Below are 12,501 nucleotides of genomic sequence, written 5' to 3' on the forward strand. Positions count from 1 at the left end.
GCAAATCAATCCACTTGAAAATCTCCAGCAGAGGCAGGAAAGAAGATGACAGATCAGAGGTGAATCTGTCAAGTATGGATCAGAATGAGATCATAAGTTTTAGAGTAAGAAAGACTTCAGAAGTCATCTAGTGCAACCCTTTCAATTTTGCAGATGTGGAAACTGAGGTCCACACCAAGATAAGGAAAGTAACATGCCCAAGGACATATGGAGAGGAAGTGGTAGAGTTAGACTTTGAACCTAGGGGATATAATTCAAATTCCAGTATCTTTTAAACTTCCCTAAATAGTCAATGATAGAGGCACGCTGTTATGCTTCTCTAAGAGCCTAGATTTTGGTAGATTCTTTGCTGGAAATAAAATTCTGAAAGGATTTTAAGACTGAGAATAGTAACTCCTATGTGATGGCTTAGTCATTAGAATCTATACTTGACTACTATGGGGATTTCATTTTCATTAGGGATTAATTACATGAATACTCAATTAATAAGTTCCTATTAACTATGAATGTTTAAATGTAATGTAGAATGGCAATGATGGCCCCTTGTGTCCAGGGTTACAGAGCTGGTTTCAGAGATCTTCTGGACAAGCGTAGGACTCTATTCATTATGCCCTTCTGTCTTTTAGATATAGTCTATAATAATCATAAGCATGTTTACTCCAGAAGAGACCAAGATATTTATAAGAATTTTCTTTGTCAATGGATATCATTGGCTAGGTTCTGACTTTGTCAGTGAAGAGTGTAAAATGTTAAAAGGCATCAATTCCTTTTGGAGCTTGGGGATATCAGCAAATTACTAAACACATTTAGGACTGTCCTGAAAGGGTTAAATCTATGTGTTAATGCTACAATTTATTAAAAGAATGAATCTTAAATGTAAAAATCCATTTATTTGCAATGTTTCATTCTTTGCAGTACAATTCTCATTAGTGATTTACAGTAAATCTTAATAAATTTAGGATTTAAGGACACAGAATTTATTAATTTAGAACATCTGGTAATAGACTTCCTCTGTAAAGTGAGAAAGAATGTAGTTTGTAAGTAGCAAGCAAAAAAATCAACTCTTATGGGGAGAATTTAAAAACCTATCCCCCTTACTTGATTGCCTATAGTCTCACTCTTAATTGCAGGTTTTCTTCTTTGCCATTTGATAGATGTAAGCTCAGGCTCTAGAGGTCCTAATAATAACCCCAGTGATAATTTCCTTTATTTTATCCCTCTTCTATAGATTCAAACCTAGTGACTTATTCTCCCTCAATTAAAAAAATTTCTGATTTTTTTTCACTTTCAAAGTAATTTTATTCAGAATATTGGGGTTTCTTTCCTGAATCAATAAATACTATACAAAACAGGAAAATGATTCTCCCCCCTGCTCCCTTTACCTGGGAGAGAAAGTCAACCCAATGAGTGATTTCACTCTCATGGTGGGGGCAAAACCCCAAATTTTGCCCAGGAACAGGGAAGGGGGGTAGAGTAGCCAACCTTGGATTATCAACTACCTTTGGTTTTTTTGGGGGGGGCAGAGGAGAGGTGGGAGGAAGTTGGGGGAGGTGACAGTGCCAAGGGCCTGCCCCAAAGAAAAGGTTCACAGCTTCTTTTGCCTCAAAAATTGACATTTATTCAAAGTAAAAAAAAAAAGGAAAAAATGACAAAAGCGTCCATCCCTTATTCCTCCCTCCCATTCAGCTCCCCCCCCTCTCCCCCCATCCCAGAGAGCAGGGCCCTGGGTGAAATCAGGTGGGGAAGACCCTTGGATGAGGTCAGCCACAGATGGGAGGTATCTCCTCAATGGAGGTGTTATAGGTCTTGATGTCTTGAAGAATCCAGACTCCCATAGTCTAAGACAATCCTCCCAATTAAAAAAAGGCGAGTTATATTGCTGCTGAAATCTTCCAGATAGAATGCTAGTACCTGCCATTGTCATGCAAATGAGCCTTGGAGAAGGGCTTAAAATAAAGGAATCACTTGCATATTTACCCTGCAATTCTTCCTTTTGATAAAAGAGAATAAATTAGGGGTAGGGAGTGTTTGAAAATGAGGATTTGAAAATGGAGAATAGATTTTTAGAAACCTAGGCTTTATTTGACTCTGTCTCCTCTCCTCGTCTATCCAGGGCTTTGAGTGGTCACTAATTGGAGAATCCTCTTATTTTCAGTGTCAAAGAGCTCTCTGGCTCTTTTACATCCTGGGTGACTCAAAGGATGAGTGTGGAATGGCACAGAACTCTAGAAAGCAGTTCAATATGCTAGTAGTGTATTTCATCTTTGGGAGCAGGCTGTGGCTTTCCTTTCTCGTACGAACTGCAAACTCTAGAGAACTACTCAGTCACCTAAGAGCAGAGGGTCCTTCCAACTTCCTTAAGGGCAGCTGCTCCTCCCAGTTCTCTTGCTAGCTTCACTGCAACTGCTGCTTGAGCATTGAGAAGTTCTAGGATAACTGACCTCAGGTCGGACCTCCCAGGAACCCGAGTCGCATTACCCCGCAACAACAGCAAACAAACACAAGCAAGCTAGCACTAAATGTAATTGGCTTAGTAGCTTTAGTTTATTTGTTGTGATAAAGGCACCAGAAATAGGGATTGTGGACCTTGGAGACCAAATTCAATTAGCAGCGTAAGCGTCTCTGACTCAGAGAAGATAGTTATAATGCTTCCTGACCCAGCACTAGATCATCAACAAGCAAGGCCTGTGTTACTTTTTCATACATGTTTCTCTGTTTTCCTCATGTCCTGCTTCATGTGACTCATGGTCTCTTATCTGTCCTAGGTGTGTGTAATAATGTATACATAACCTTGTCCCAGATGTGTTTAATATCAAGAAGGTGGTGAAATGTTATCTCCAAACAAGTGAATGTGGTTTAATTTCTAGGTTGGCCATGTAATATAAAGAATGCTCTTCCATATTCTATTTCACCTTCCCCTTACCCCCCTTAGTTATGAATTTGGATTTGAAAACCATGTAAGTACAATGCAGACTGAATTAGTAAAAGACACCACAGAGGAATTGTATACAAGAGGTGGAGAGGGCTATATAGCCAGAATCAAAGGCAACCCAAATGCTACTCTGGTTTATCAGAGATATTAAAATAAAAGAGAAAGACACTCAATGCCCAGAGAAGGATTTTTAAAGCAGTATTTAAGGAAAAACAGGGATGATAATCTCCCAGGATAGGAAGGCATGAATGGTTTACATCTGGAACTGAATGAGATTCAAGATCTTTCCAAGTAATGGCTTTTGGGGTGAACTAAAGAAAAATACAACTTTCTTACTTCTAGATTGTCAGTGGATTGTTAGTGTGGTGTGGTGACAAGAACTTCTTTGAGATTGAAGATCTTCCTTTCTATCTGACCTCAGATATTGATTAGGTCTGTGAAGTCATTAAACCTATTAATCTACATCACAGGGTTGCAGAGAAGAAGGACTTTGTAAATCTTAGAGGACAATTTTTTATATTATTTTTATTAAGACTGCATTATAGCTATCTCTTTTAGAAAACAGCTGAAAATAATTTTCTTTTCTTTTTTCTTCCCCAATTCTATCCCCCCCCCAAAACATATCTTAGCAGTCTTCTGCCCAGACTTCCCCACAGAGTATTAACTAGAAGGGGAAAGGGGGAACTTTGCTTACATCTTCCTCTTCTGTTTAGTTTGGTAATAAGTGAGTTGTTTGACAAACAGTGAGGAAGCTTTTGACAAGCACATAGATGGTTGCTAGTAAAAGTCAGAGCAGCAGTTAGGGAAATAAGTGTCAGAATTGAACATAAACTATAGCTCAGCTTAACTGTTAGTATGTGGGATAGAATCCTGTAGACATATTTATTTGAGACACCTCCTTCTCTTTACAGATGCTGTTGAAGATGTTTTGTCTTCTTTCCATTTTTTAAAAAGGCCTATTAATTTCCTTCTTGGGTTTAGTTGGCACTTTTCTTGGAACTGGAAATTCTTTCTGATGGCCAATGTTGACGATTACTTCTCAAGTAACTCTTCAGTTTCCTCAAGACAGACAAAGCCAGCAATGAAGAGCTCTTAGTCTCGAGTCAGATCTTTTTGGATCACAAGGGATCCAGATGATTTTAAATTATTGTCACCCCCATTTAATTGATAAAGGAATTGTGACCTGATAAAGGATTCAAATTAATTGTATGGGTGATAAATATAGAAGTGGGATGCAAACTCAGGTTTTATGTGAAGTCCTCACCCTATATACTTCAAAAAGCAGTCTTCTGAAAAAGGTGGTTCCTGAAAGGAAGCCCAAGACTGGGGCAAAGGTCCAGATGTGTCAGATGTGCAGGGTTCAAGGTTTGTCTCTGTCATTCTTTTAGTGTCACCTGGACAAGGGATGCTGCAGAGAACACTTGGTCTGAGACATAACTCAGACAAGCAGTATAGGGTGGTTTCAATATACCTGATGCATAAATGACTTGGACAAAGATAGAGGAAATTTAGCCCTGTCTGCATCAGTTCCTCTTTGGGATAAAGTGATTTTCTCCAGCAGTTACCAAAAGCTGATGTTTTGGACCAGTGAGTCTTTAAAAATAATGATAACTATGACAACAATAATGATATTAATAATAATAATAATAATAATAATAGTAATAATAATTCCAATGTCGGGTGCACTCCCTTGATTTGAAAGAGTGACCTTTAGGTCTGAACATCGGAATATCTCTACTATGCCCCTCTTCCCCAAATTTGTTTTAGAGTCAGGATGCCTGGGTTTGGCATCTTTGTGCTCTAGTTAGTAGTATTATCAGTTGTATTCTCATACACTATTGAAAAAGGAAAAGTAGACTAGATTTGCAGTTGTGAATTTCTCTGCCTGAGAGAATGATTGACAATACCGGTCCAGTCCTAGATCAGTTGTTTTGTGGTTTGTAAGGCCATTTTTTTTTTTTTTAGATCGACACTCAACTGAGATAGAGAATTTAAGATGCCTGAAACACAAACTACGCACTGATTCATTACCTACTTGCCAGGCAGATGTGTTTCAGGACTGTAACGGATGCACCTGCGAGAGGAGACAGCTGGAGCAGGTGAAGTGTGCGCTGGAGGAGAAAGTTGGAGAAAAAGAGTCAGATCATCTTTTGGGGGGGGGGGAACCAAAGCAAAATACTTATGTTGGAAAAAGAGAAGGAGCAAAGCACATCTGGGGTAAGGAATGTCCTCAGATGGTTTCTCCTTCCTTTCCCCCCCCTCTTTTCTTCCCCAGCAGAAGTTACGTTGCCATTTGTTGGGGCGGTAATCAACCTTGGAAGCAATATACATTTGGTGCAGAATTCTTCCTACACAGTATACATTTCCTGTTCATTCCGCTTTGGACAAATTGTGGACACTCCTGAACTCAGGCCGTCTTTTCCGTTTCTAGAAAGGGATTGGGGTGGGGGGAGATGAGGAGAGGGTGGAGAATAATGAGGTGGGTAAATGTTCTCATCCCAGGTACCCGCCCCCATTACACCCCTCCCCCCCATCGAAAAGAGCAAGTGAAGCGGAAATTTAAAGCCCCTCTGCTAGTAATAACAATATAAATAACCAAAGACATCTTGTAAACAGTGCGGTCATAACCCTGAAAAATTAAACAGCCCCGATGGGATCTGGCGCATCAGCCGCCTCTGGTCTCCAGTGGGCAGAAGAGGGAGTCCAATCCCATGCTCCTTGGGCTCCTTTCTCTGTTTATCTCACTTTAATCTTCCATAGATTAGCTGATCAATTAGACTAGATGTTTAAATTAAAACCCAAGACAGTCGGAAGTTCCTGGGGGAAAAATGGGGAACTTCCTCTATAACTCCCAATCGCAATGTGTCCATACACGTTCAATGAGAATAGAAATATTGGCAGCTCAACTGAAGAAAAGGGTGGGGGGAGGGAGTAGAGAAGGACCGTTATTGGAAAGGGATCAAAATTTTCGGAGTCTTCGTGTTCCTTCCTGTTCTCCTGGAGTGGAAACGTAGGTTGCTAATTTCTTGTTCACACCTGAAAACATTCAAGCTGAAATTCACTGTCACACCAAAGTGATCATAAAAGTGCTGTACCTTGAAAAAGTTGCCTTTTATCTCCCCTCCTCCAGCCGCAGGCCTCCTTCTCTAATGCAGCTTACCTAGTACACCATTATCTATCTACAGGACTCAAGTTATCTTCATTCTCCCTGGGTCTCTGGAGAACCTTTCCTTTTGGATGTTTTGTTCTCTTTTTAAAAAATCAGATTAGATAGACAATAGTTTGCTATCATCATCATCATTATTGTTATTTTGGAAGTTCACAGTCTCAACGAACATAACAAGAAAAACAAAATATGGCCTACATCTTCATAACAGAAAATGACCATCTTACCAACCTGTATCAATCAAGTCTTATTCATGTGACATCCTGTCAAAGTTTAGCTGGATTTTAGAAGACCTGAAAAATGCAATCACTTCTTGGATAAATAAGACTTTTCTCTATATATCCATAAAGTCCTTAGTCCTCACACTCCTTTACCTCATAAAAGAAATAAATACGCCAATAAAAAGGTCTACTTTTTCAATATAAAGAAAGATTTATTCACAGAAGTAGTAAAACTATTCTGAAGAAAAATATAGATCTTTTAAAGTGAATTATTTTATAAATGCGACTATCAAAGTCAGCTATTCTATCATCTACATTTCCACAAAAATTGTACAAAAGATACATGATACGTTTATTATATATTTATATATTCATATTTATATATTGCACTTGAACCAGCAAGGCTTGGGGAGTCATTCATTCATTGTACATGTTTATAAAGTTAAATAGATGGGAAAATTTAAATGTACATTTGGTCTCCTCTTTGGTCTGGAAATGAATCTCCTCGTCGCTATAAAGTGTTCCTTAGGAGAAGGGATGGGTAGTGGTGGGGAAAAGGGGGAGAGAAGAGGGGAGGGAAGAGAGCATAAAGGGCTTTTCTGCCCCCCAGATCTCTCCAGTAGAGTCTTTTCCCAGGGTTGCAGCTCCTTGGTCAGGATGCTGTTGTTCCACACAAACGGGTCGCGTTGACCACTTCTTTCAGGTCACTTTCTGGTTTTCCAGCCACCATAAAGGGCCAAGTCTGCAGTTAGGGAAAAGATGGAGATTGCAGGAAGGCTGATGGTAGTGGAGTTTGGGGTTGGGGGGCATGAGTAGGAGTGGTGATGGTAGTTAGAAAAAGGGAGGTAAGGAGTGTTGCTGTAATTTACAGATGCAAGTTCGAAGTGTAAGTAAAAACATCCCACAGCAGCATGGCATTCTCTCTCTCTCTCTCTTTCTCTCTCACTCTCTCTCTTTAAAAAAATCTCATAATTGAATGAAAGAGAGGGGAAAAAAGGAAAGTATAGAAGAAAAGGAAAGGAGGACAGAGATTAGCAAAGTTTGAAAATAATGTTTCTTTTTGAATAATTTTTTTACATCTCTCACAATATTCTTATTCCTTTCCTTTCTAGTTTGTCCCCTACACTTATCCATAATGAAGCTTTAACTATCTTGTTATAAGTCAAACATCGATTCTCAGATATATGATTCCCTGTTTTATGCATCCCTTAAACAGGTTTGCAATATATATATATTTGCCAACAACTGGTTTTTCATGATCTATTAAATGAAAACAATAACAACTATGATGATAAATAAAGGAAAAACTCCAGAATGAGCTAGGGAAAACGGTTATTTTTCTTCCTCCTGATTTATAAAAAAAACTTGCTTGAGAGTGTTATCAAAATTCTCTCACTTTACTCAGAATTTAAACTTATTTTTTATTTAAAAATTTTTTAAAAATAAACTTTTAGTTGAAAGAGATTTAGACAAGCAGAATTATTTTCCTCACTCCAAGCTCAAGGCTCAGAGTCCTGGAGTTCTGGAGCTATCTATGCTTCCTAGAGAAGAATCCTCTCTTAATGAATGCAGACTGATAAGCAGTCAATTTTTCGGAGGAAAATCTCACATTCTTATCATAGAAAAACAGAGGAGATAGCAAGTTGTTTATTCTCTTTCTTTAGAGTCTGGAAGTTTTAAAATAAGCAAATTTGTTGCAAAATAACAGAAACTGAGCACTTTCCCTGAACTGCACAACACAAGTGAGGAAGCACAGTTTAGTCAAACGTCTGTTTTTTTTTTAAATAATATTTTATTTTTAATCTTGACTTAGAAGCCAAGAAGGTCCTAAGTTCTCAGTGAGAATCACCTTTTTTGATTAGGCTACTCTGGTGAGAACTGTTGGAATTTTGAACCCAGAATATAATGATAAGACAGTTGTTTTTTGCAGTTGAAGAATGTATGGTCCCAGAGACCTGGCTTCCTCTCATAATACTCACACTTGGTAAAGATCTATGCTATTCAATTTTCATTTTTAAGAATCCCAGAAAATAAGGTTTGGGGAAACACAATACTAGAAAAAAATTCCTAACAAAATCATTATGAATACATAAAGACGACCACATAAACTTGAGTTTATAGTGGATTTAGCTGGAGGAGGATGAGATAGATACTTAGATATGAGCGAATGAATTCTTTCTATTTTGTGTGGGGGTGAGGGGAACAGGGCGTCTGACCTCTTCTTAAGTTTCTTGCCAATCTTCCCCCATGTCTGATGCTAACCTCTGCTTCTGGCCTGCACTGAAACCTAGTTTCCCTCCCCTTCACTAGATTAATAGACTTGCAAACCTCTAATTGGACTGCCACGTTAAACGACGGTATAAATCAACTCGGCTACGTGGGTTGTGAGGGAGCGAGGAGGCCCTGTGAGGTTTCACGAAGGCTGAAGGAGAGAGGACAGACAACTGAAGCATTAGGCCAGTGTTTCAGGAAAGGTCCCTGACTCAGGAGGTATCTCTCTGATTGTTCCACTTGATGGTGTGTAAGTCATCACACACAAACTCCCATATGCACTGGGTGTACCCATGCGTATGTGTGAGCTGGGTGGTGGTGGTGGTTGGGTGGGTCGGGGGGAGGCGGAGGGAGGGAAAGGGAATTGGGGTGGCCCGAGGGTTGTTGTAGACTAGAAGCAGTAACTTACCAGATTGACAGGATGGATGTAGCCGTTTTCGTACTTGTCATTGGCCAGGATTTGCCTCAGGTGAGCAATATAACTGGATGCCAGTCTTAGAGTATCTAGTTTGGAGAGCTTGGTGTCCGGAGGGACCCAGGGCAAGGTGGTCTTGAGCCTAGAGAAAGCTTTGCTTAGAACCCGCATCCTAGCCCTTTCTCTGGCATTGGCCGCATTTCGTTGAACTTGCTTCCCTTCCTGGCTGACTCCATTTAGAGGGTTCTTCTTGGTGGGTGCTTTCCTCCTCTTGCCAGAGCCACCCCTGCCCTTTTGGGGAGACCCATGTTCGCAGTTAGAACTCTCTTCGTTGCTTTCATTTGAAGTCCCAAATTCCTTGTTAGAATCCATTTTTAGGCTGTCACATTCCAACATTTCCACCTCCTGAAGATCTTCCACATCACTGAGGGAGCCAGTGGACATGGTTTTGGGGTGAGAGGACAAAGAAAGAATGGGGGACAGGGAAAGGAAGAAAAAAGAAGCAGGAGAAAGGAGAGAGAGAGAGAGAGAGAGAGAGAGAGAGAGAGAGAGAGAGAGAGAGAGTCTTTCCAAAGAGTGGAGTAGGAATTGCAGACTGAAAAGGGGGTTTGGGGTGCTATTTGGGGTTCTACCCCCTTCCCCTTCTTAGTTCAGTTGGAAGGGGGCTTGTAAGTGTTCTTGCCGTGATGAGACCAAGGTTCCTCCCCAACTCTTTGTAGACGGTGACCCGTAGTGGAGTGAGAGAGAGAGAGAGAGAGAAAGAGAGAGCTGAGGAATTTGGTGGACACTAGTAATTTATCTGGGGAATAGAGAGGCGGATCCTAGCAGCCCAGGGGAGGGGCCCTGCACAGCCACAACCATACTCACAAACCCAGTACACAACAGGAGGGGATCACAGAAACACACATAGGCCAACTTGTCATTTAAATCATCTCCACTGAAGCAGGCAACAGTCATTCCTAGCCACTGCCTTGTCTCTTCTCCTTCCAGTGGCTATCACCCACCCACTCTTGTGATGTCTTCTTTTCCTTCCATATTCATAAGAATTCATAGAGCTTAGACAGATTTAAGACTGAAAAGAACCCCAGGGGTCTTGTTGGCAGCTTTGGGAAAAAGGGATTTTCTAGAACACACTCTCCCATTTGTTTCCCATCTCCCTCCCCAAATTCTAAAATTAACTATTATCCACCCCTAATTATACATACATACATACATATATACATATACATTTAGAAAAAGAATCAGAAAACTGAATTACTAGGATATTGTATTTGTTCAATAACATAACAAAGTCAATACCTCCACCAAACTGTTTCCTTATTCCAAATATATTAATTATTTATGGTAACTCTTTTAATTGTTCTTGAGACATATCCTGGGCCAGGGGCTGCTTCTGATCTGCTTTCCAGTCCCACAACTCCCAACCCCTCCTCATAGGTTATGAAGAGTTCTTCATCCATGGATGATCTCCACCTAGAGGCCAAGTTTTGCCAGTGAATTTCCTTCCTGTTTCAGGGCTAAAAAACTATCCAAAGTTGTCAGAATGCTCCCTTTAAATTGTCAGAATATATTTGTGGAAGTTTCTTACTAGTCTAGCTTAGCCCCATGGGGAGAAATGATTCTTTATCACATCAAAAAGAAATCAATCCTGTGAATTCTAACAACAAAAGGCAAAGAAAAAAATCTTTGTAAAATAGTTGATTGAGAGACTAAAATTAAAGATTAGAAAATATGATTCTCTAACCTATTTTTTCACAGTTTTTCCTTCATATTTTTGAAAAGAAGGGACTGTTCTTAAGTTTGGGAGCAGCTTCTAGCCATTAGACTCAGAGATAGTACCTTTTTCTATAGGAGAAGAACATTAGGTTATCATATCTTTTAATCCGGGGCTCAGCTGGGAATTCACTAACCTCTAACGTTTTGTTTTGCTAGCAATGCTCTGTTTGCTTTTCTCCTGTGCTGTAAACTAAACAAATTGTCAGCATATCGGTCTTTATTAATGAATTAGTGCATTTCTTCCTCCCCCTTTCCCCTCTACCCTCCTAACTATAACATCCCTGCCAGTGGACCCCAAATTTGTTAATCACCAGCATAGAGATTTATGGACTCTCTTATTTTCTGTTGTTTGTGCAGGTGGAGATTTAAATGACCATATCCACCACTAAGATTTATGGGCAGGAGTGATTGATGTTATAAACTAGGAAAGGGACTCTTCCCACAGCAGGGATGACAGAAATATCAAGTTGAAGTTGCTTTTGTCTTTATGCACAAATGACCCAGGACTGTAGCATATAAAGCACAATAATTTAATCAGACATCCAAGACAGCATTAAGAGGACGGACACCCAGCAGGCCTGTTAAACATTTCCTCACTGGCTTGCAAGCAAGCTACTTTTCTTTGAGTTGTCCCTTTTCTCTAAGTCCTGATAAGACATGAAAGCTAAAGTTATTTTTAGACCAAAGCAGCTATGAAAAACAGCATTCACCAATACTCTGTGCAACATATATACATATTCAAGCCATATATTTAAATGCCCTTAAGGTACCATTAATGAGGTTACAGCTGTGATAAACACATCAATTTATTTTATTTTATGTAAGATCATTCTTGATTCAACTTTAGTGACCTTGCTCCTCAAATTAACTCCTATTTAATGTTTATATATTTATAATGTGCCATATTTTCTCCCTTGATAGAATGAAAGCTACTTTAAGGCAGGGATTATTTAATTTTTGTTACTTATATCCCCAGTATCAATCACAGCTCCTGGCACATAGTAGTTGTTTAATAAATAGTTAATTATATATATCATATATATAAAGTTATAATAATAATAATAGTTAATAAATAGTTATTGAATAATTCATTACTGAAATATATTGGTCAACAGATTATGATTAATTATTAGCACCAAAGTCTTAAGTGTTCAAGAGATCATGTTTTCAAGATTTTTTCTTTAGGTGGTCTTTGTGTTCTGTTCTTCTTAATATTTAGATGTCATGGCTTAGTTGTTCATGTGTTTCTGAACTGCTCCTTCTGATGTTTTTTCAATACCATGAAATAGAGAAAGAAGAATTCCCACAAGAAGAAAAGGGTCTTCTTGGCAATTAATTTTCTTTAAATTGACAGGAATTATCTCCATTCTCATCTACCTACCTCCTAAGCATCTACTTAGGTATTTTTGTTGTAAATATATTATGATTATATGCTGTGTTATGCAGTGGAATGAATGCTACATTGAGAGGTGGTTTGGGCTTATATCTTAGTTCTGCTGCTATCTATGTTATTGACATCTCCTGGACTATCTGTTATGAGATTCCTTTTGGCTTTAAACTATTATCCTCTGCTTCTATTTCTATAGAGTTGGACATCAAGCTGATGGCAAAATTGTGAAAGACTGGATATTTTGATGCAGACAAGACTGAAAAATTTCTGTATTTGTATCCTTTCTGACTCAAAAATGGAAAAGGGGAGCCTACTGAGCAAATCAGATGA

At 39.1% G+C, this 12,501-nt stretch overlaps 1 protein-coding gene across 4 annotated transcripts; it reads right to left on the reverse strand.

The window, feature by feature from the left end:
* Positions 1-1,731: 1,731 nt before the first annotated feature.
* Positions 1,732-9,783, reverse strand: TCF21 (transcription factor 21). Of its 4 annotated transcripts, none has more exons than XR_012468558.1 (3): positions 9,000-9,783; positions 5,529-7,061; positions 1,732-5,359 (listed from the first exon to the last, which is right to left on the reverse strand). XR_012468558.1 is itself a non-coding variant. In XM_074187631.1 (2 exons), exons 1-2 carry the CDS (start codon positions 9,447-9,449, stop codon positions 6,972-6,974), a joined length of 540 nt encoding a protein of 179 aa, XP_074043732.1. In that variant the 5' UTR covers positions 9,450-9,783; the 3' UTR covers positions 1,732-6,971. The 4 variants fall into 4 exon arrangements, 1 of the variants encoding a protein (XP_074043732.1); XR_012468560.1 differs by having other exon boundaries at positions 1,732-3,991; positions 4,968-7,061; XR_012468559.1 differs by having other exon boundaries at positions 1,732-3,991; positions 4,964-7,061.
* Positions 9,784-12,501: the final 2,718 nt, after the last annotated feature.

Source organism: Macrotis lagotis, chromosome 5, assembly GCF_037893015.1.
Source record: "Macrotis lagotis isolate mMagLag1 chromosome 5, bilby.v1.9.chrom.fasta, whole genome shotgun sequence".
NCBI lineage: Eukaryota > Metazoa > Chordata > Mammalia > Peramelemorphia > Peramelidae > Macrotis > Macrotis lagotis.